The sequence below is a fragment of the Pristis pectinata genome, chromosome 8 (assembly GCF_009764475.1).
Source record: "Pristis pectinata isolate sPriPec2 chromosome 8, sPriPec2.1.pri, whole genome shotgun sequence".
Taxonomy (NCBI): Eukaryota; Metazoa; Chordata; class Chondrichthyes; order Rhinopristiformes; family Pristidae; genus Pristis; species Pristis pectinata.
In genome coordinates, this window is record NC_067412.1 from 3,736,382 (window position 1) to 3,756,062 (window position 19,681).

General features: G+C 52.5%; 3 protein-coding genes across 7 annotated transcripts in view; 2 read left to right on the plus strand and 1 right to left on the minus strand.

Annotated features, from left to right (window-relative positions):
* Positions 1-17,047, plus strand: part of mettl9 (methyltransferase like 9) — a 31,591-nt gene extending 14,544 nt beyond the window's left edge. Inside the window, exon 5 of the mRNA XM_052022523.1 lies at positions 15,481-17,047. Within this exon, the coding sequence (XP_051878483.1) occupies positions 15,481-15,686 (206 nt within the window). The 3' untranslated portion in view covers positions 15,687-17,047. The remainder of the gene's footprint in view (positions 1-15,480) is intronic.
* On the minus strand, positions 138-14,819 carry si:ch211-139g16.8 (immunoglobulin superfamily member 6). Of its 5 annotated transcripts, none has more exons than XM_052022525.1 (6): positions 14,698-14,819; positions 9,081-9,443; positions 5,559-5,644; positions 3,377-3,433; positions 2,538-2,623; positions 138-1,977 (listed from the first exon to the last, which is right to left on the minus strand). In XM_052022525.1, exons 1-6 carry the CDS (start codon positions 14,765-14,767, stop codon positions 1,848-1,850), a joined length of 792 nt encoding a protein of 263 aa, XP_051878485.1. In that variant the 5' UTR covers positions 14,768-14,819; the 3' UTR covers positions 138-1,847. The 5 variants fall into 5 exon arrangements, with proteins under 5 accessions (XP_051878485.1, XP_051878488.1, XP_051878484.1 ...); XM_052022528.1 differs by lacking the exon at positions 14,698-14,819 and adding an exon at positions 13,372-13,586 and having other exon boundaries at positions 9,246-9,443; XM_052022524.1 differs by lacking the exon at positions 14,698-14,819 and adding an exon at positions 13,372-13,586.
* LOC127573208 (otoancorin-like) overlaps positions 15,787-19,681 on the plus strand; it is an 80,703-nt gene continuing 76,808 nt past the window's right edge. The window contains exon 1 of the mRNA XM_052021209.1: positions 15,787-16,129. Coding sequence (XP_051877169.1) covers positions 15,787-16,129 — 343 coding nt within the window. The remainder of the gene's footprint in view (positions 16,130-19,681) is intronic.

Below are 19,681 nucleotides of genomic sequence, written 5' to 3' on the forward strand. Positions count from 1 at the left end.
GTGTCTGTTCCCCGGACACTGACTGGGTTATACCTGCCAATGGTGCAGGGGGGCCGTTCAAATCAATGGGACCTTTCAACTGCTGGGAGCAAGTTACCTGAAGCTATTTCATTTGATTTGATTAAGTCAGTTCAAAAGGTTTTTTTATGTTAATCTTTAATTATTTTAATAAGCTTGATCTTTTGCACAATTTTTTTCCGGTTCTGGGGCAATTGCTAAGCCATTGACGGATGTTCAGTGCCAGTGGCATCCTTGGCAGCTGGGGCCTCGCCAGCTGTTTGGTGAGCGTGATCCGGGGTGTCTCTCCCTCCGTGTCGGTATTCCCTGGGCTGCGCTGGCGACGAATCTAGCTGCGGATCGGCGTCCAGCGAAGACCCGCCCCAATTATCCACCGGGGAAGCAAGAAGTGATGTCATCTGCCCATGGGCCATGGCGGGGTGTGGTCAGGAGATGGCCGCTGTTGCTGAATGTCTCTCGAAGCATTGGCTATCGTTGTACAGACGCTCCCTGTTGTTAGCTGCCCCCTCGAAGGTGGGGGGGGGGGGGGGGGTGTGCCACTGCCATCCTTCTGGTGAAGGGGCTCCCGTGGTGGTGAAGGGGAGGGGCTCTCGGGACTTGGGACCCAGCGAGGGTGTAGTCCCAGGTCAGGATGGTTTGTGACCTGGAGGGGAATCTGCAACTGGTGGTGTTCCCATATGTCTGATTTGTGGTCTCCGAGGTGGTGGGTTTGGGAGGTGCCTTCGGTCTAGCATGTGAGGGTGGGAGGGAGTGTTTCATCAGGCTGGTGGGTGGGGGGAGCTAATTGAAGTGATACACTTCAGGAGATCGAATTTGAAGGCAGAATACAAGGTTAATGGCAGGACTCTTAGCAGTGTGGAGGAACAGAGAGATCTTGGGGTTCACGTCCATAGATCCCTCAAGGTTGCCACGCAGGTCGATAGGGTGGTTAAGAAACCATATGGAGTGTTGGCCTTCATTAGTCGGGGGATTGAGTTCAAGAGCCGCGAGGTGACGTTGCAGCTCTATAGAACTCTGGTTAGACCACACTTGGAGTATTGTGTCCAGTTCTGGTCGCCTCATTATAGGAAGCTTTAGAGAGGGCGCAGAGGAGATTTACCAGGATGCTGCCTGAATTGGAGAGCATGTCTTATGAGGATAGGTTGAGTGAGCTGGGGCTTTTCTCCTTGGAGAGGAGGAGGATGAGAGGTGACTTGATAGAGGTGTACAAGATGATAAGAGGCATAGATCGAGTGGACAGTCAGAGACTTTCTCCCAGGGCAAAAATGGTTAACATGAGGGGACATAATTTTAAAGTGGTTGGAGGAAGGTATAAGGGGGATGTCAGGGGTAAGTTTTTTTACACAGAGAGTGGTGGGGGCGTGGAACGCACTGCCGGCAGAGGTTGTGGGGGCAGATACATTAGGGACATTTAAGAGACTCTTAGATAGACACATGAATGATAGAGAAATGGAGGGCTATGTGGGAGAGAAGGGTTAGATAGATCTTAGAGCAGGATAAAATGTCGGACAACATTGTGGGCCGAAGGGCCAGTACTGTGCTGTAGTGTTCTATGAGTGGGCAGCTATGCCTTGGGTGATGTTGTGGTGGTACATGAGGCTTCCCGTGGGACCTGATGTACTGCCCCTCCTACCTGTGGGCAGGTAACTGCGGAAACAGACGTCAGGGTCTACCATCGACTGTTCTGACCTTCAACCTTTTTTTGTGGGGGGGGGGGGGCAGCTGTCACATTTAATGGCCCTCAGGTACAGGCCCACGTTCAGCTGGTGGTTGCCCGAGGCAACGCCATGACTTCCCAGGAGTCCTCGGCGGAGGGGGAGGCGGAGAAGTCACTGACCTCCAGCCCGTCTGGCCCTTCCTTGACTGGTCCGGTCGTCTCCTGGTTGTCCATTGGACAGAGCTTCACACGTTTTGATAGATGGAGTCGTCACCTGCAGCGCCGCTGCTCTGTGGTGGCCTCTGAAGGTGAGAGGACACGAGAGAGGCTGTTGGAGATGTCCCCTGGCTTGGCGAGCGGGTGAAAGCTCCCCCTTCATTCTAGGGTGGGGGTTAAAGCGGGGCCACGTTCCCCGTGTTCCAGTGTGGCTGTAAGTCCCAGGGGGAGAACGGGGCAGTGGGGGGAGGGAGGGGAATGGAGGACAGTGAGGGGAGGGGAGCAGGTAGTGGGTGTAGGGGAAAGGATCAGTGAGGGGAGAGAGAGAGAGAGAGGAGGGGAAGTAGTGGGCGGTTGGAATGAAGAGGAGGGAAGGTGGTCAGAACAACTTTGTCCTTGCACATGACCCCTCTCCCAGTCAGCGCCAATGGATGGTGGGGTCTGCCTGACCGAAGGTACTGGGTGATTGACCCCAACCTGCGAGGGGAGCCCCGGTGCAGGGACCCCACATCCCACGACGTGGGTCTGAGCCCTCCACCCCCTATGGTCTGACAGCTGGCTGACAGAAGCAGTGGGCAGGCAGGGGTTGCTACAGCGCTGTTTGGGAGGGGGTGTTCCCGGGGAGGAGAGGGGGTCTCGTACTTACGGAGCAGGTGGTCCGGTTGCCCTTGCGGAACTTGCAGTTGAGCTCGCGGGAGAGGGCCTGCAGAGCACGGCTCTTCTGTTCCTCGTCTGGCTGTGGGCGGTGGGGGGGGGGAGAGAGAGAGAGATGGTCAGTGGTGCTGGGGGGGGGAGTAGGAGAGAAAGTCAAGGGGGAGAGAGGAAGGGCAGGGGAGAGGGGGAGGGACAGGGACTCGGGGGTGGGGGAGAGAGGGGCAGTCAGAGTAGGGGGGAGAGGGGCTCAGGAGAGAGAGAATATGGTGGTGGGAAGTGTGGAGAATGCCAGAGCAGTGGGAAGAGAGAAATGGGAGGGAGAGGCAGGAGAGAAGGGGGGCCGGGGTTGAGGGGGGGGTGAGGATTGAGGAGGGGTGAGGGGTTATGGGGCAAAGCAAGATGTCTCTATGGCGCCTCAGCATGTCTTGTCGAGTTGCAGGCCAGGCCGCCCCTTCGGAAGCAGTGGTCACTGTGGTACTGAGGGAAACCCAGCCGCACAGCAAGACCCCACAAGCAGCCACCCCACTGACAGGGTGTTGGACTGACCTTTGCTGCAGGGTTAGCACCAGCCCAGGACTGGGGCTGAACTGCTTCTCTTCAAAACCCCACCTTCCATCCCACCAGGGTGCACCCTCCCCCTCCGGCAGTGGTGCACTCCCTCCGCAGCGGCAGTCGGGATGGTGTCTGTGCCCGGGTCGGTGGATGGGAGTGGGATTCCACCCCCCCCCCCGCCCCCACGGTCGGACCGGAGGGCTGGGGGCGAGAGCAGGAACCGACACGGATGGTTGTGAGCAGGGGTCACAGGAGGCCAGGTACACAAGGGTAACTTACGATGCTGCTGGGGTTTCGATGGAGCAGGTCGACCCTCGTCGTCGACCTGATGGTTTGCTGCAGAGAAACAGAGGAGCAGATGATGTGGAGGCTGCACATCCCACCTTCCCTAATCCTTGAACAAGCCCGGCTCAAATCCCAGACTCCCATTGCTTGCCCTTTTTGTAGATCACAGCACAGTGGGTGGCGTTCGAGGGACTGAGTGACCTTGTGCACTGAGAGTTTAAGGGCAGCTATTTGTAGGGCGGATGGTATGTTGGCTTCTAATGCAGGAGCGTTTGAGTCCAAGCGGAGAGACGTCTCGCTCCCATTAGGTAGACACCTGGAGATCCCAGACCTGGGATATTGTGTGCAGGATCTGGCCTCCCTACTGACGGAGCAATAGAGACAGTGCAGTGAAGTTACACCAAATTAATTCCTGGGATCAGAGCTTTCTCTCGTGAGGAGAGATAATCCAGAGTGGATTTGTACTCTGGAGACATGAGGGCCTGTAGATGCTGGAATCTGGAGCAACATACAATCCGCTGGAGGAAGTCAGCGGGTCAGGCAGCATCTGTGAGGGAGGAAATGGACAGTTGATGTTTCGGGTCGTGACTCTGCGTCAGGACTGAGAGTGTAGAGGGGACGTGGCCAGTGTGGAGGGGTGAGGCAGGGGCTGGTAGGTGATGGGTGGATACGGGCGAGGAGGGAGGTGATTGGCAGGTGGAGCTAAGTAGGGGAAGGGGGTAGGAAGGGTCGACCAAGGGCGAGGAAACCCATGTGGATTGGTGAGGATGATGTGTGGCTGAGTTTAATGATCTTGTAAAAACCTACAACTTCTCGCGGGACTTGAGGGCATAGACACAGGGTTGATGTTTCCCAGGCTGTGGTTTCTAGAACCTGGGCTCACTGCCTTAATGTAAAGGGTCAGCCACGCAGCACTGAGCTGAGAAGTTTCCTCAGCAAGAGAGCAGTGAATGTTTGGACCTCTGGGCTGGGAGACACACGGAGGTTGGGTGTAACCGCTGCGGGGAAGGGCCACGGTCTGAGTCTCTCACCGCCGCACGTTGTGTTAAATCCCTGTCAACGGTTTGCTCAGGGAACCGAGGACATTCGAACATAGAACGTAGAACACCACAGCATAGTACAGGCCCTTTGGCCCACGATGTTGTGCCGACATTTTGTCCTGCTCTAAGATCTATCTAACCTTTCCCTCCCACATAGCCCCCCATTTCTCTATCATTCACGTGTCTATCTAAGAGTCTCTTAAATGTCCCTAATGTATCTGCCCCGACAACCTCTGCCGGCAGAGCGTTCCACACACCCACCACTCTCTGTGTAAAATAAATAAATAAACAAACAACAACAACTTACCCCTGACATCCCCCTTATACCTTTCTCCAATCGCCTTAAAATTCTGTCCCCTCGTGTGAGCCAGTTTCACCCTGGGAAAAAGTCTCTGACTGTCCACTCGATCTATGCCTCTTATCATCTTGTACACCTCTACCAGGTCACCTCTCATCCTCCTCCTCTCCAAAGAGAAAAGCCCTAGCTCACTCAACCTATCCTCATATGATATGCTCTCCAATCTAGGCAGCATCCTGGTAAATCTCCTCTGCACCCTCTCTAAAGCTTCCACATCCTTTCTATAATGAGGTGACCAGAACTGAACACAATACTCCAAGTGTGGTCTGACCAGAGTTCTACAGAGCTGCAACATCACCTCGCGGCTCTTGAACTCAATACCCCGACTAATGAAGGCCAACACTCCATACGCCTTCTTAACAACCCTATCAACCTGCGTGGCAACCTTGAGGGATCTGTGGACGTGGACCCCAAGATCGCTCTGTTCCTCCACACTGCTAAGAGTCCTGCCATTAACCTTGTGTTCTTCCTTCAAATTCGATCTCCCGAAGTGCATCACTTTACACTTATCCAGGTTGATCTCCATCTGCCACTTCTCAGCCCAGCTCTGCATCCTATCAATATCCTGTTGTAATCTACAGCAACCTTCCACACTATCCACACCACCACCACCAACCTTTGTATCGTCAGTAAGCTTCCTAACCCTTCCTTCCACATCCTCATCCAAGTAAAATAGTTAATAAGTATTCTAGAATCCCAGACAGAAACCTCCCTGTTCCTCCCGAGTTCCCTACTCATGTCTGCCGTGCACTTCTCACTCAAGCTAGCAGCTACTCACCGCGAGGTTGATGGTGATGCAGAGGGCATAGAGGGACAGGATGGTGAGCAGTGCTGACTGAAGCCACAGATTCAACCTCCTGTCACCTGCAATAAACAGATCTCCGCTGGTGAATCCATGCTGGTGCTTTACACAAGTTGCTGAGCCCGAGTAATCATTGCTTTGTAGTTTCTGCTGCTCTGACCATCCCCGAATTTCTCACCTGAACCAAGAACTGAGGGGTCTCTCCAAATTTACAGCACAGTATTAAGCTGTTGGTCCCTCTGTCTCTCCCCACCCTCCTCTGTTCCACCCAGAACACTCACACTGACCAGTCCATCTCCTAACTCTGTTCTGTGCTACTCCATGTGGGAGAGAGTTCCACATTCCAACAGGAAAGACGTTTCTCCTGAATTCCCTATAAGATGAATTGGCGACAATCCTACAATGATGGCCCCTATCAAGTCCGCCCTGGTGGACCCACTTGTATCTTTAATGCCTTGTGGTTCTGTCAGGCAGACACAGCCTGGATTCAGGAAGGGCAGGTCCTGTTTGACAAACTTACTGGAGTTCTTTGAGGATATAATGAGCGCAGTGGATAGAGGGGAACAGGTGGATGTTGTACACTTGGATTTCCAGAAGGTGTTCGATGAGGTGCCGCATAAAAGACTTATCCATCAGATCAGGATGCATGGAGTTGGGGGGAATGTATTAGCGTGGATAGAGGATTGGTTAACCAATAGAAGGCAGAGAGTTGGGATAAATGAGTGTTTCTCTGGTTGGCAATCAGTGGTGAGCGGGGTGCCGCAGGGGTCGGTGCTGGGCCCACAACTGTTCACGATGTACATTAACGATTTGGAAGAGGGGACCGAGTGCAGCGTATCTAAGTTTGCTGATGATGCTAAGCTGATTGGGAAAGCAAATTGCGCAGAGGATGCAGAGAGTCTGCAGAGAGATATAGATAGGTTAAGTGAGTGGGCAAGGGTCTGGCAGATGGAGTACAATGTTAGTAAATGCGAGATCATCCACTTTGGAAGGGAAAATAAAGGATCAGATTATTATTTAAATAGTGAAAGATTGCAGCATGCTGTTGTGCAGAGGGACTCGGGAGTGCTTGTGCATGAATCGCAAAAGGTTGGTTTGCAGGTGCAACAGGTTATCAGGAAGGCAAATGAAATGTTGGCCTTCATTGCTGGAGGGATTGAAATTAAGAGCAGGGAGGTTACGCTGCAACTGTACGGGGTACTGGTGAGGCCGCACCTGGAGTACTGTGTGCAGTTCTGGTCTCCTTACTTGAGGAAAGATATACTGGCTTTGGAGGCAGCGCAGAGGAGGTTCACCAGGTTGATTCCGGAGATGAGGGGGTTAGCCTATGAGGAGAGATGGAGTTGTCTGGGACTACACTCACTGGAAGTCAGAAGAATGAGAGGGGATCTTAGACACATATAAAATTATGAAAGGGATCGATGAGATCGAGGCAGGAAGGTTGTTTCCACTGGTAGGTGAGACTAGAACTAGGGGACATAGCCTCAAGATTCAGGGGAGTAGATTTAGGATGGAGATGAGGAGAAAATGCTTTTCCCAGAGAGCAGTGAATCTGGAATTCTCTTCCCAGGGAAGCAGTGGAGGCTACCTTGTTAAATATATTTAAGACACAGTTAGATTTTTGCACAGTAGGGGAATTAAGGGTTATGGGGAAAAGGCAGGTAGATGGAGCTGAGTCCACGGCCAGATCAGCCATGATCCTATTGAGTGGCGGAGCAGCCTCGACGGGCCAGATGGCCTCCTCCAGCTCCTATTCCTTATATTCTTGTCATCGGTTCGCTGCTGTTTCCTGTTGTGCGATCCTCTTGGATCTTGTGTCTGCTGCAATCCCTCGAACTTGCTTTATGCAAGGCTGCGCCTAAAATTGGGATATTGCAGGAACTGTGGATCCCAAACTGGGGCGGCTCACCTGTGCGATCTCGGGGGCCCTGGCTCCCCTCCTGGTTGCTCTTGGGATCCCTGTTCCAGCTCTCAGCTGCAGCTGGGGTCTTGCCCTCTCCCCTCCCACTCCCTTACCCTGGACCCACCTGTTCCTGTAGAAGATGCCTCAAACCAAACCAAAGCAACCTCATCGCTGGGTTGGAGCAGAGGACTGCAGGTCACCAATCGAAAAAGGCAGTCGTTACTGAGGCAAGAATAGATTTAACACCATAATGTAGATTCACAGTCATACAGCACGGAAACAGGCCCTTCGGTCCAACTTGTCCGTGCTGACCAAGATGCCTATCTAAGCTTCTATTTCCCTGTGTTTTTCCCATATCCCTCTAAACCTTTCCTGTCCATGTACCTGTCCAAATATCTTCTAAGTATTGTAGTTGTACCCTCTACCACTGGCAGCTCGTTCCACATACCCACTTCCCCCTGTGTGAGAAAACCTGCCCCTCAGGTCCCCTTTAAATCTTTCCCCTCTCACCTTAAACCTACGCCCTCTGGTTTTAGACTCCCCTACCCTGGGGAAAATACTGTGACCGTCCACCTTATCGACGCGCCTCTTGATTTTATAAACCTTTATTTTAAGTAATTATGGCAGGCATGTTTTAAGCTGTATCTCACCCCTGAACTTGCTGACCGTTGCAAATTACTACAGTTACCAGCATGTAATTTTTTTTCTTGGCAACTTGGTCTTGTCTATAAGTCAAGCACAATTTTATTCTTTTTGTTTTGAAGCTTACTCACAATTTAGATGTGGCCCTGCTTTTCTGTAGCATGTGACAGAACATTGCGTTGTTCCCTATAGCTTGGTGTGTGTCAGTGACATCCTCTCCATTGTGGGATTTTTGTTCCACTGATCAATAATCTGTTCAGATGGTTATTTACCTTCCTGAGACTGAATGGGGGAGAAAAAGCCTGTTTCTTCTCAGGAGGTACATGTGATTTGCAAGGTCAGTGTAAGGAGATGCACACTGAAAACCTTGCTCAGTCTGGTGTACAGGCAGCTGTTCAGAAATCCCAGCCATGTCTCCGACGCTGCGGACCACAGTGCACCTTGCAACAAGGGCACAGAGACCTCACAAATAGAGGCTGAGTATGGGGGGGGGGGGGGTGTTGCAGAGGGTGCGCAGTGGTGCGGCGGGTAGGGCCGCTGCCTCACAGCGCCAGATGCCCGGGTTCGATCCTGACCTCGGACGCCGTCTGTGTCGAGTTTGCACGTTCTCCCGGTGACTGGGTGGGTTTCCCCCGGGGGCTCCGGTTTCCTCCCACGTCCCTGAGACACGCGGGATGGAGGGTTAATTGCCCCCAGTGTGTCGGTGAGGGGCAGAATCTGTGGGGGAGGTGAGTAAAATGAACAATGGGATTAATGTAGGATTTGGTGTAAATGGGTGGTCAGTTTGCCCTTGATGGGCCGAAGGGCTTGTTTCCCTGCTCTGTGACTGGGTGATGGGGCTTTCTAGGTTTTACACACTGTACAGAGTTCTGTGGCATGCAGTTGTGTGAACGCAGTGCTCTGTCACTAGTGGGGTTGCTGTGTCAGAGTTCAAGGTCGAACCCGTGACTGACCTCCGACCCTCAGTGTCGTGCCGCTCCCCATTTGCCTGGACTTGTGCGAGCGGGATGCACGGAACGCCACGCCGCAGTAGTAGACGCCGTTGTCCTCCTGCGACACCTGCTGGATGGCCAGGTTTGCGTTGCCAGTGTGAATCGGGCCCTCCAGGTGAAACTTACCGGGGGTCCCCACGTTCCCGCAGGCTCTCGGGCACAGGCTCCTTGACCTGTTGCCACGGATGTGGAACCACATGACCTCAGGGGAGCCCGTACAGTGGAGAGCGGTGAAACTACAGGCGATGGTCAGGTTGTTGGCCAGTGGGTGAACTACAAGAGGAACCTGGTTGACTGTTACAGTGCAGTTCTGGGTGTCCATGCCTGTTGGGAGGAAATATTGTTGTTTGATTGCTCCTTGCTTCTGAGCTGCAGATGTTAAACACACCACTGAACAGGCCCTTCACACCAGCTGGGCACAAAGTACTAAGTATCAGGAATTGGTTTATTATCGTCACTTGTACCGAGTTCATTACACATTCATTACAATTCATTACACAGTGCATCGAGGTCTGTAACAGTTGGTCCACTTCTTGACCTCACAGTCTACCTTGTTGTGACCTTGCACCTTATTGTCTACCTGCACTGCACTTTCTCTGTAGCTGTGACACTTTACTCTGTACTGTTATTGTTTTTATTTGTACTACCTCAATGCACTCTGTACTAACTCAATGTAACTGCGCTGTGTAATGAATTGACCTGTACGATCGGTATGCAAGACAAGTTTTTCACTGTACCTCGGTACAAGTGACAATAATAAACCAATTTACCGATACCATCTATAAGATAAGATTTCTTTATTAGTCACATGTACATTGAAACACAGTGAAATGCATCTTTTGCGTAGAGTGTTCTGGGGGGCAGCCCGCAAGTGTCGCCACGCTTCTGGCGCCAACATACCATGCCCACAACTTCCTAACCCGTATGTCTTTGGAATGTGGGAGGAAACCGGAGCACCCGGAGGAAACCCACGCAGACACGGGGAGAACAGACAAACTCCTGACAGACAGTGGCCGGAATTGAACCCGGGTCGCTGGTGCTGTCATAGCGTTTCGCTAACCGCTGCACTACCGTGCCTGCCCATCTACTCCTGACGTTGAGTGGGATTACCTTTACCACCATCAACCTCCTGGGGTTTATCATTGACTAGAAGAGGCTGCACATGGAGTATCGTGTACAGTTTTGGTCGCCCGGTTACAGGAAGGACGTCACTAAGTTGGAAGGAGTGCGGAGAAGATTTATGAGAACGTTGCCAGTTCTCGAGAGCCTGAGTTTACAGGGAGAGGTGGGGCAGGCTGGGACTTTGTTCCTTGGAGCGTAGGAGAATGAGGGGCGACTTTACAGAGGTTTATAAAATCATGAGGGGCATAGATATGGTGAATGTGCACAGTTTTTTTTTCCTTGGGAAAAGGAATCAAAGACTAGAGGGCATGGGTTTAAGGTGAGAGGGGAGAGATTTAAAAGGGACCTGAGGGGCAACTTCTTCACACAGAGGGTGGTGAGTATATGGAACGAGCTGCCAGAGGAAGTGGGTGATGCAGGTACAATAATAACATTTAAAAGCCATTTGGATAAAACATGGGTAGGAAAGGTTTAGAGGGATATGGGCCAAATGGGACTAGCTTAGGTGGGCACCTTGGTCAGCATAGACCAGTTGGGCCGAAGGGCCTGTTTCTGTGCTGTGTTACTATAGAAGTTCATCTGGACCAGCCACATAAATACTGTGCCCACGAGAGCAGGTCAGAGCTGGGGGTCCTGCAGTGAGTGATTCGCCCCCTGACACCCCAAGTTTGAAGGATCACTCTCCACTTGCCTGGGTGGGAGCAGTTCCGTTAACTCTCAGGAAGCTCAACGGCAGCCCAGAAAGAAGCAGCTCCTCAATTAACACCATGTCCACCAGCTTGAACAATCACTGGTGCCACCACCAGCACACAGTGGCGGCAGCGCACACCAGCTACAAACTCTTATCCAGGCTGCTCTGTCTGACGGCAACTCTCAAACCCACGACTACTGCACTGACGGGGAGCAGGTACGCTAGAACACCACCACCTGCAGATTCCCCTCTGAACACACACCCCGACCTGTCTAACTCCTGAGAGTTCCCAACCAGATATCCTCAGCAGAGGGTCTGTGGTAACAGAGCAGACCCCCAACTACGTTCTCAAGGGGAGAAGAGTTAAACCTTGTGGAGATGTGACTCGCCTATCCCCTGCCTACATGTGCTCCTCCCCCACCTTTTAATTCTGGCTTCAGCCGTCTTCCTTTCCACTTCTGAGGGCCTCAGCCCAAAACATCGACTGTTCATTTCCCTCCATAGATGCTGCCTGACCTCCTGAGTTCCTCCAGCACTTTTTGTGTGTGGCTCCAGATTCCAGCATCTGCAGAATTTTTTGTGTCTCAGAGATATGAACAACATTTTGTTTCTTTTCTGTGATGGAGGCTCTTGGATTTGATGTCACTTGAAGGGAGAGATTTGGGAGATGGCGGGAGGGGGAATCCGTGAGAGGATGTTTGTTCTCTGGCTTTGATGAGATGTTGGACCTTTGTTGCTTGTTCTTTTATAGTGGCATCCTTGACTCTTCTAACCAGAGGGTTGTGAATTTGTGGAATGCACTGCCTCAGAGGGCAGTGGAGGCCATTTCTCTGGGCACTTTCAAGAAGGAGCTAGATAGGTTTCTTATAGATAGGGGAATCAAGGGATATGGGGACAAGGCAGGAACAGGATATTGATTGTTGAGGATCAGCCATGATCTCAAAATGGCGGTGCAGACGCAAAGGGCCGAATGGTCTACTTCTGCTCCTATTGTCTATTGTCTAACCTGAGCTCCACAATGTCATGCTACACGGGGTCATCGAAAGGGGACCCTTCTGCTTTCTGTACTGCTGGGATGGGATGCCTTAGATTGAGTTGTAGTCCTTAGGCTTGGGTTAGTGGGGTTGTATTTTGTGTGTGTTGGGTTTGGGTTCTCTTGAGTTGGGTAGGGATTGTGTTGTCTTGGATTGGGATGGATGGAGTTGGGTTTGGAGTTGGATTATCCCGTGTTGATTGTCTCCACAGATGAACAAGAAGTGTGAGCAAGTCTTTGTGCCGGTGAGGTGGGGTTAATGGGCTGTTCCAATGCAAGATAGGGTGACAGAAGTTTCCAACTAGACAAGGGGGTTGCCCAGTAAACGTTTCAAACAGAATCCTACAAACATTTGCGCTTGAGGTTAAGGAAAGGTACTGGAAACTGGTTTTATTATGTACTCATGTGGAAGTCAGTCTGTGCTGTAATAGACAACAGCAGAACCAAGGAGTGTACAATAAGCGCTTTATTATTTAAAGCTAGTGGGAGTGAGGGATACAGAGAAAGAGTAAGCAGTGTAACCCGAGCTCTGTACTGATCCCCACTCAGAGATTTTCATGTTTGTGTCCCTCCTTTTATACTTAACCCACAGATGCCTACATGTGAAGTTGCACGTACTTGGGCAGTTGCTTGCAGCAAACTGTTAGCAAAACAAGATATGACCCGAGCACTCCCAAGCACCTGCACATCTTGCAGTCGTAACTATAGTCACACCATGGTTGAAGCAATAACATTATTAACCCTTACATATCCAGTTACTTTTACATTCAAGTGTTTAAGTGCTGACTCTGTGGAGAGGAGTTTGTAGCTGGTTACATTTGCCCAGAGCAAGGACACAATTTACCAGTGAGGACACTCCCACAGCCCAGTGAGTAGGGACCTTGTGTCTACAGATGAACAGATCCCAGTCCGTGCTGAGGAGGTTAAAATAGCATCTCCCCCCCCCAACAGTGCTACATTCAGTGAGGAAGTGGGGAATGGGATTGCATTCTGCTGCTGAATAACCAAGCAACAGTTGCAGGACCACTTGGAGACGGCTGTGGTACGTGACCGGACCTCGTCACGTGGGGCTAAAGGCGGTTTTTGTTTGCTTGGTGCTTTTTCAGGAAGGCAGTGGCTTTTTGAGATCAGGAGGTTATGAAATTCTCTGCACAGTTCTCAGCAGTGCGTGATATTGTATATTAATAGTACAGTCTTGGGCAATTGAGGAAGAATGGTGCAGAAGTAATAATTTTACTCGTCGCTTTTTTATCTCAAATATAGTTAGCGCAAGGTTTTTACCAGATGTTGATTAACAGCTAGAGCAGAGCACAGTGGTTATCCTTGGAGTCAAACCATCTCCCAGATTTTGCATTACTTCGTGTTTTAATTCCAATCTCCCCAGGTAATTTGGATCCAATTTTTACCTTTTCTCAACTTCACACCTGGCTCCCGCTGAAATATTTGTGTTCCAGAAATCATTGCAATTGACAGTCCAGGATCCTTTATCTTCCTGATCTGGTTTTTGGGATACATCCCAGTTATCCAGCGCTATTGAAACTGGCTGTTTAAGAGTTGATGAAAACCACAAGGGATGACTCAATACCATTAATTCCTGCTAGCAAGAGCAAGCAAACTACAATTTAACTCATTATTTCACTAAAGAGGTTGATTAGATTTTGACATAAAGAGGAAGAATATTTGATGAGTTTTACAAACTCTCTCTGAAATATTCCCTGCCCTGTTACTGTGTGCTGGGACTAACAGTGCCAGGAAGACTCATTCAGTTGCAGAATCAGCTTGTCATTGCCAAGGTAATGTACTACTAACAATGTTTATCCGAGGTATCATCAAAAGGGCTTTCCTTAATTCAGTATTGCCCCGGTCCCATTATATCCACTGGACACTGTTAAACGTTCTACTGAATGAGGGCAGAATTGAGAGGCATCAGTTCCAGGCAAGTCTTGCAATAATTAGACACAGAGTGAAGCTCCCTCGACACCGTCCCGTCACACGCTCCCGGGGTCGGACGCAGGGCGAAGCTCCCTCCGCACCGTCCCGTCACACGCTCCCGGGGTCGGACGCAGGGCGAAGCTCCCTCCGCACCGTCCCGTCACACGCTCCCGGGGTCGGACGCCGAGCGAAGCTCCCTCCGCACCGTCCCGTCACACGCTCCCGGGGTCGGACTCAGAGCGAAGCTCCCTCCGCACCGTCCCGTCACACGCTCCCGGGGTCGGACACAGAGCGAAGCTCCCTCCGCACCGTCCCGTCACACGCTCCCGGGGTCGGACACAGAGCGAAGCTCCCTCCGCACCGTCCCGTCACACGCTCCCGGGGTCGGACACAGAGCGAAGCTCCCTCCTCACCGTCCCGTCACACGCTCCCGGGGTCGGACACAGAGCGAAGCTCCCTCCGCACCGTCCCGTCACACGCTCCCGGGGTCGGACACAGAGCGAAGCTCCCTCCGCACCGTCCCGTCACACGCTCCCGGGGCACGGGTTAGACACAGAGTGAATCCTTGTTAATCCTCAGGTTACGGGCCCTGAGCTGGGAACCATCAACATCATTGCAGCTACCTGTTGTAGAACTTGTGGACCTTCGCTGACGGTGTTGTCTCCGGGCTGACACCGTGTTCAGCTCCAGCCTAGGCTCTTACCCAGAAAGGGCGAGGGATCCAAAGGGTGTTCCCACCTGCCCAGGGACTGCTCACAGGGGAGAGGGGAGTGAGGGGAATGGACGGAGGGAGTTCTCACCTGCTGAGCGGAGGGCGATGCCCTGAAGTAAAAAGAAGAGGAACTTTGTAACTCGCAGTCCGAGCACCATGGTTCCAGGGTGCTGTGCTCCGCAAGAGAGCTCCGCATGCAAGTTCCTCGTTGCAAAATGACTTCCTTCTCTCTGAGAGCTGTTGCAGGGAGCTGAACTTGTCTGAGACTGCAGTGATTTGCATGTGATAGCTCGTCACTGGCCCCTGATGTCTTGAGTCAATGTGTGGATCCTCTGTGTGTGGGTAGATAGTGTGGACTGTGTGTGCTAAGGCTGTCCGTGGATTGTATTTGCTACTCTGTGTGTGTGGTGTACAAGTACAGTGGAGGTGTTGGTGTAACTGTTTGCACATTGTGTGGGGTAGCTGTGTCATCGATTGGTGAGGGTCGACGGGGCCATGGCAAATTTCTTTAGCCTGTTTATGTATGCATAGGGCAATAAATTGGAACTTGAAAAATACATGATTCAGATAACACACAGGCCATAAATTATAGATAAATTATACCAGACAGTGAAGAAAAAGATGGTGCAAAACAAAGACACAGAGACAAGTCTACGGCAGTGCGAGAGGTGGTCTGCAGTGCTCCGTTGCTGAGGTGGGGTTAGGGTTGTGCCGGTCGGTTCAAGAACCGAATGGTTGAAGGGAAGTAGCTGTTCCTGAACCTGGTGGTGTGGGACTTCAGGCTTCTGTACCTCCTGCACGACGGGAGCTGCGAGAAGATGGCGGGGAGGCGGTGGTGCATTTATGGTCACGGCGCTCTCTTGTCTTGCAGGCGGGAAATGGGAGCGCCCCTCGGAGCAGCTGGACGTGTCTGGAGACACGTGGGAGCAGCAGGTGACCAGCTTCAGCCGGGATGTCTTCGCCCGGGCGGGCTTCGCCGTCGAGTCATTCAGCCGCCTGCCCTACCTGTGTGAGGGGGACCTGTACAACGAGCACTACGTGCTGGACGATGCAGTGTTTGTGCTGACCCCTGTGTAGGGTGGTCCCTGCGCAGAGCGCACACCGGCGGACCCCCCCCACCCCCCCCCCAGAAACCCCGGTGTACGTAAACCCACCCCGTGGTGGGGCAGCCTTTTACATGGCTGAGATCGCACCTCAAGGATTTCTTCTGATTGGAGCTCCCCCCACCCCCCCGCCTGCTCCTCCCCCCTTTGCCTGTGGGGCTGGGCTCTCCCTGCCTCCCTGCTCTCTCTCTGTTGCCCCCACCCCCAACCCTGGGTCTTCAGGTGGCCGGGGCGGAGCAGGCGATCGTCCTGGAGTCTCCGAGAACCGCGTGCGCCAGCGTACGTCTCTGCAAACCCACGCAGAGAAACAAGGACGCCTGGCCGCTGGGGAGGTCAGCGGGTCGGGCAGCGTCTGTGGGGGCAGAGGGGACGGTCGACGTTCCACCTCCGGACCCTGCTTCAGAGCTGAGGGTGCAGGCGAGAGATGTTTGGTGTGAAGAGGTGGGGGATGATGGGATGATGGGGCAGATGTAGCCAGGTGAGGGCCCCCCTCTTCCCCCCCCCCTCCCTCCCTCCCTCCCTCCGTCCCCCCTCTCTCCCCCGGTTCCACCCACCAGTCCTCGCCTCAGCCCCCCCCCCCCTCACCTGTTCAGACTGACCATCTCCCCTCTACACCCTCAGTCCTGACCCGAAATGTTAACCATCCCTCCTCCCCGACAGCCGCTGCCTGACCCGCTGAATTCTTGCTCCAGATTCCGGCATCTGCAGTCCTCTGTGCGTGTAACCCTGCAGTTGTGTGGATCCGTGTGTCTGCATGTGCAACTGTGTGCACTCGCTGGCGTATGTGCGGGAGAGTGGGTGTTATCGTCGTTCCCCCCCCCCCCCCCCCCGTTGTGTTTCGGCGGGAGTTGGGACAGGGGTCCGGGGCAACTTATGGGACGGACAATTCTCGCTCCGGTTCCGTAGCTGGGAGGAGCTGGGGTTCCAATGAACGAAGGGTGGGTGGGATTGTAACCCCATGCCTCAGCACAGACACAGACCTCCGCCTTAATCCGACGAACGGCAGTGGTTCATCAGCCCGTCTCGTGCTGTTCCAAAGTTCTGGAGCAGCCGTTTTAGGGAGTTTTTACAACCTCTTTCAGTCGTAAAAAAAACGTGTTTCTTGTTGGCCTTACATAGGGTGAAGAACTCTGAATGTCATCATTGAAACCACCTCAATGCAAACTGCACAATTTAACACAAGAAGCAACATTAAATGTTTAATACTTTACATTCCTGACATGAAATGTTTTAATTTTATAGGAATTCATTTTAAACTGGAGAGGGATTAAGTGATGCTGAGGGGTGATACAGGGCTCACACTTACTGAACCTAAACTAATAAACTTTCCTTACATTTGAGGATGCTGTTGACCTTCTTGCGTTAATCTCTGTCAATTTTTAAATTCGGATCTGTCTGTGCAATTAAGATAAGATTTCTTTATTAGTCACACGTACATGGAAACACACAGTGAAATGCATCTTTTTGCGTGGAGTGTTCTGGGGGCAGCCCACAAGTGTCGCCACACTTCTGGCGCCAACATAGCGTGCCCACAACTTCCTAACCTGTACGTCTTTGGAACGTGGGAGGAAACCGGAGCACCCGGAGGAAACCCACGCAGACACGGGGAGAACGTACAAACTCCTTACAGACAGTGGCGGGAATTGAACCCGGGCCGCTGGCGCTGTAATAGCGTCACGCTAACCGCTACACAGACTGAAGACTTACCAGACCTTCTCCCTCTGTCCTCTCAGCTGTTCCCCAGATTTAATCTCCCCACTCTGTGCGGCTGCACCTTCAGCTGCCTGGATCCTTGATCCCGCAACCAAAGAGAAAAAGCTGGAAGGACTCAGCCAGTCAAGCAGCATCTGTGGAGGGAGAAACCAGTCGACGTTCCCTGACCCCTGGCGTTAACTGGTTTCTCTTTCCGCAGATGCTGCTTGACAGGCTGAGTTCTTCCAGCTGCTTTGTTGTTGTTACAGATTCCAGCTGGAAGAACATCGCCTTATGTTCTGCCTGGGTAGTGTACGCGCCAAAGGAATGAACGTTGCATTTTCCAGTTTCAGGTACACCTTTCCTGCTCCTTCTGATCCACTTCTACCCATGTTCTCTCACTCCCCCCAGCCTTCATTGTTCGGGGTAGGGTTCAAGAGCCGGTAATGTTGCAGCTCTATAGACCTCTGGTTAGACCAAACTTGGAGTATTGTGTCCAGTTCTGGTCGCCTCATTATAAGAAGGATGTGGAAGCTTTAGAGAGGGTGCAGAGGAGATTTACCAGGATGCTGCCTGGATTGGAGAGCATGTCTCATGAGGATAGGTTGAGCGAGCTGGGGCTTTTCTCTTTGGAGAGGAGGAGGATGAGAGGTGACTTGATAGAGGTGTACGAGATGATAAGAGGCATAGATCGAGTGGACAGTCAGAGACTTTCTCCCAGGGCGACAATGGCTAACACGAGGGGACATAATTTTAAGGTGATTGGAGGACGGTATAAGGGCGATGTCAGGGGTAAGTTTTTTACACAGAGAGTGGTGGGGGCGTGGAACGCACTGCCGGCAGAGGTTGTGGGGACAGATGCATTAGGGACATTTAAGAGACTCTTAGATAGGCACATGAATGATAGAGAAATGGAGGGCTATGTGGGAGGGAAGGGTTAGATAGATCTTAGAGCAGGATAAAATGTCGGCACAACGTTGTGGGCCGAAGGGCCTGTAATGTTCTGTAATGTTCTAGGTTCTATAATCCAGGGAGATTTATCACTTTCCCTCCTCTCCTCTCCTCCCCCTTTTCTCTGTAGCTGTGACACTTTACTCTGTACTGTTACTGTTTTTACCTGTGCTACCTCAATGCACTCTGTACTGACTCAATGTAACTGCACTGTGTAATGAATTGACCTGTACGATTGGTTTGCAAGACAAGTTTTTCACTGAACCTCGGTACAAGTGACAATAATAAACCAACACCAATACCCCTCCCACTCCCGGCTCTGCCTGCCCACCATCTCCCTCCTACATCTGGATCCACCCATCACCTCGCAGCCCCTGCCTCACCCCTCCCCCTCACCTCGTTATACCGGCTGTCTCTCCCCCCCCCCCCCCCCCACACACTCAGTCCTGGTGCAGGGTCGGCAGCTGAGACCCCGACCGTCCTTCCCCCCCCCCCCCCCCACCCCTACAGATGCTGCTCGACTCGCTGAGGTCCTCCTCTGGGGCTCGTTTTTTGTTGCAGTTTTAGTTTTCCGAAGCTCTGGAATTCCCCCCCCCCCCACTCTCTTCCTCCCTCTACTTAAATCCCACCTGTGACCAAGTTTCCTGCCACTTGTTCCCATGTTCCTACACACTCCGGGCACGGTGGGCTGGCACCTCGGGGCTGGGACCAGAGTGCAAGCGCCAGTGTGGATCCGTCACTGGCGGGAACTGCGTCAGGAAATGACCGCAAACTCCCGCAGACCTCCAGATAACTGAAGAAAACCAGCTCTGTTCGTGCAATCTCTGGAAACGTCGGCTAATTAAAGTTGCCACAACTGTGAAATACGGTCCCTCACTCACTCCCTCCCTCACTCACCCTCACTCCCTCACACACACTCTCACACCGATGATGAATTGCCGTAGAGTGATACAGCACGGAAGCATGCCCTTTGGCCCATCGAGTCCGTGCTAACCTCCCACCTACACCAATCCCACACTGATCCCATTCTTCCCACATTCCCATCAGCTGCCCACAGAGTCCACCCCTCACCCACGCCGGGGGATGTGGGCTGGGCAGGAGGGAAGGGCGAGATTGATCATGCAGGAAGTGTTCCTATGGGTCAGCACAACATGGTGGGCCGAAGGGCCTGTACTGTTCTGTGAAACCGGAGCACCCAGAGGAAGCCGCGCGGTCACAGGGAGAACGTGCAAACTCCACACCGACAGCGTCGGAGGTCGGGATCGAACTCGGGTCTCTGGAGCTGTTGGGCAGCGGCGCTACCAATTGTTCTGGGACCTTCTCTCC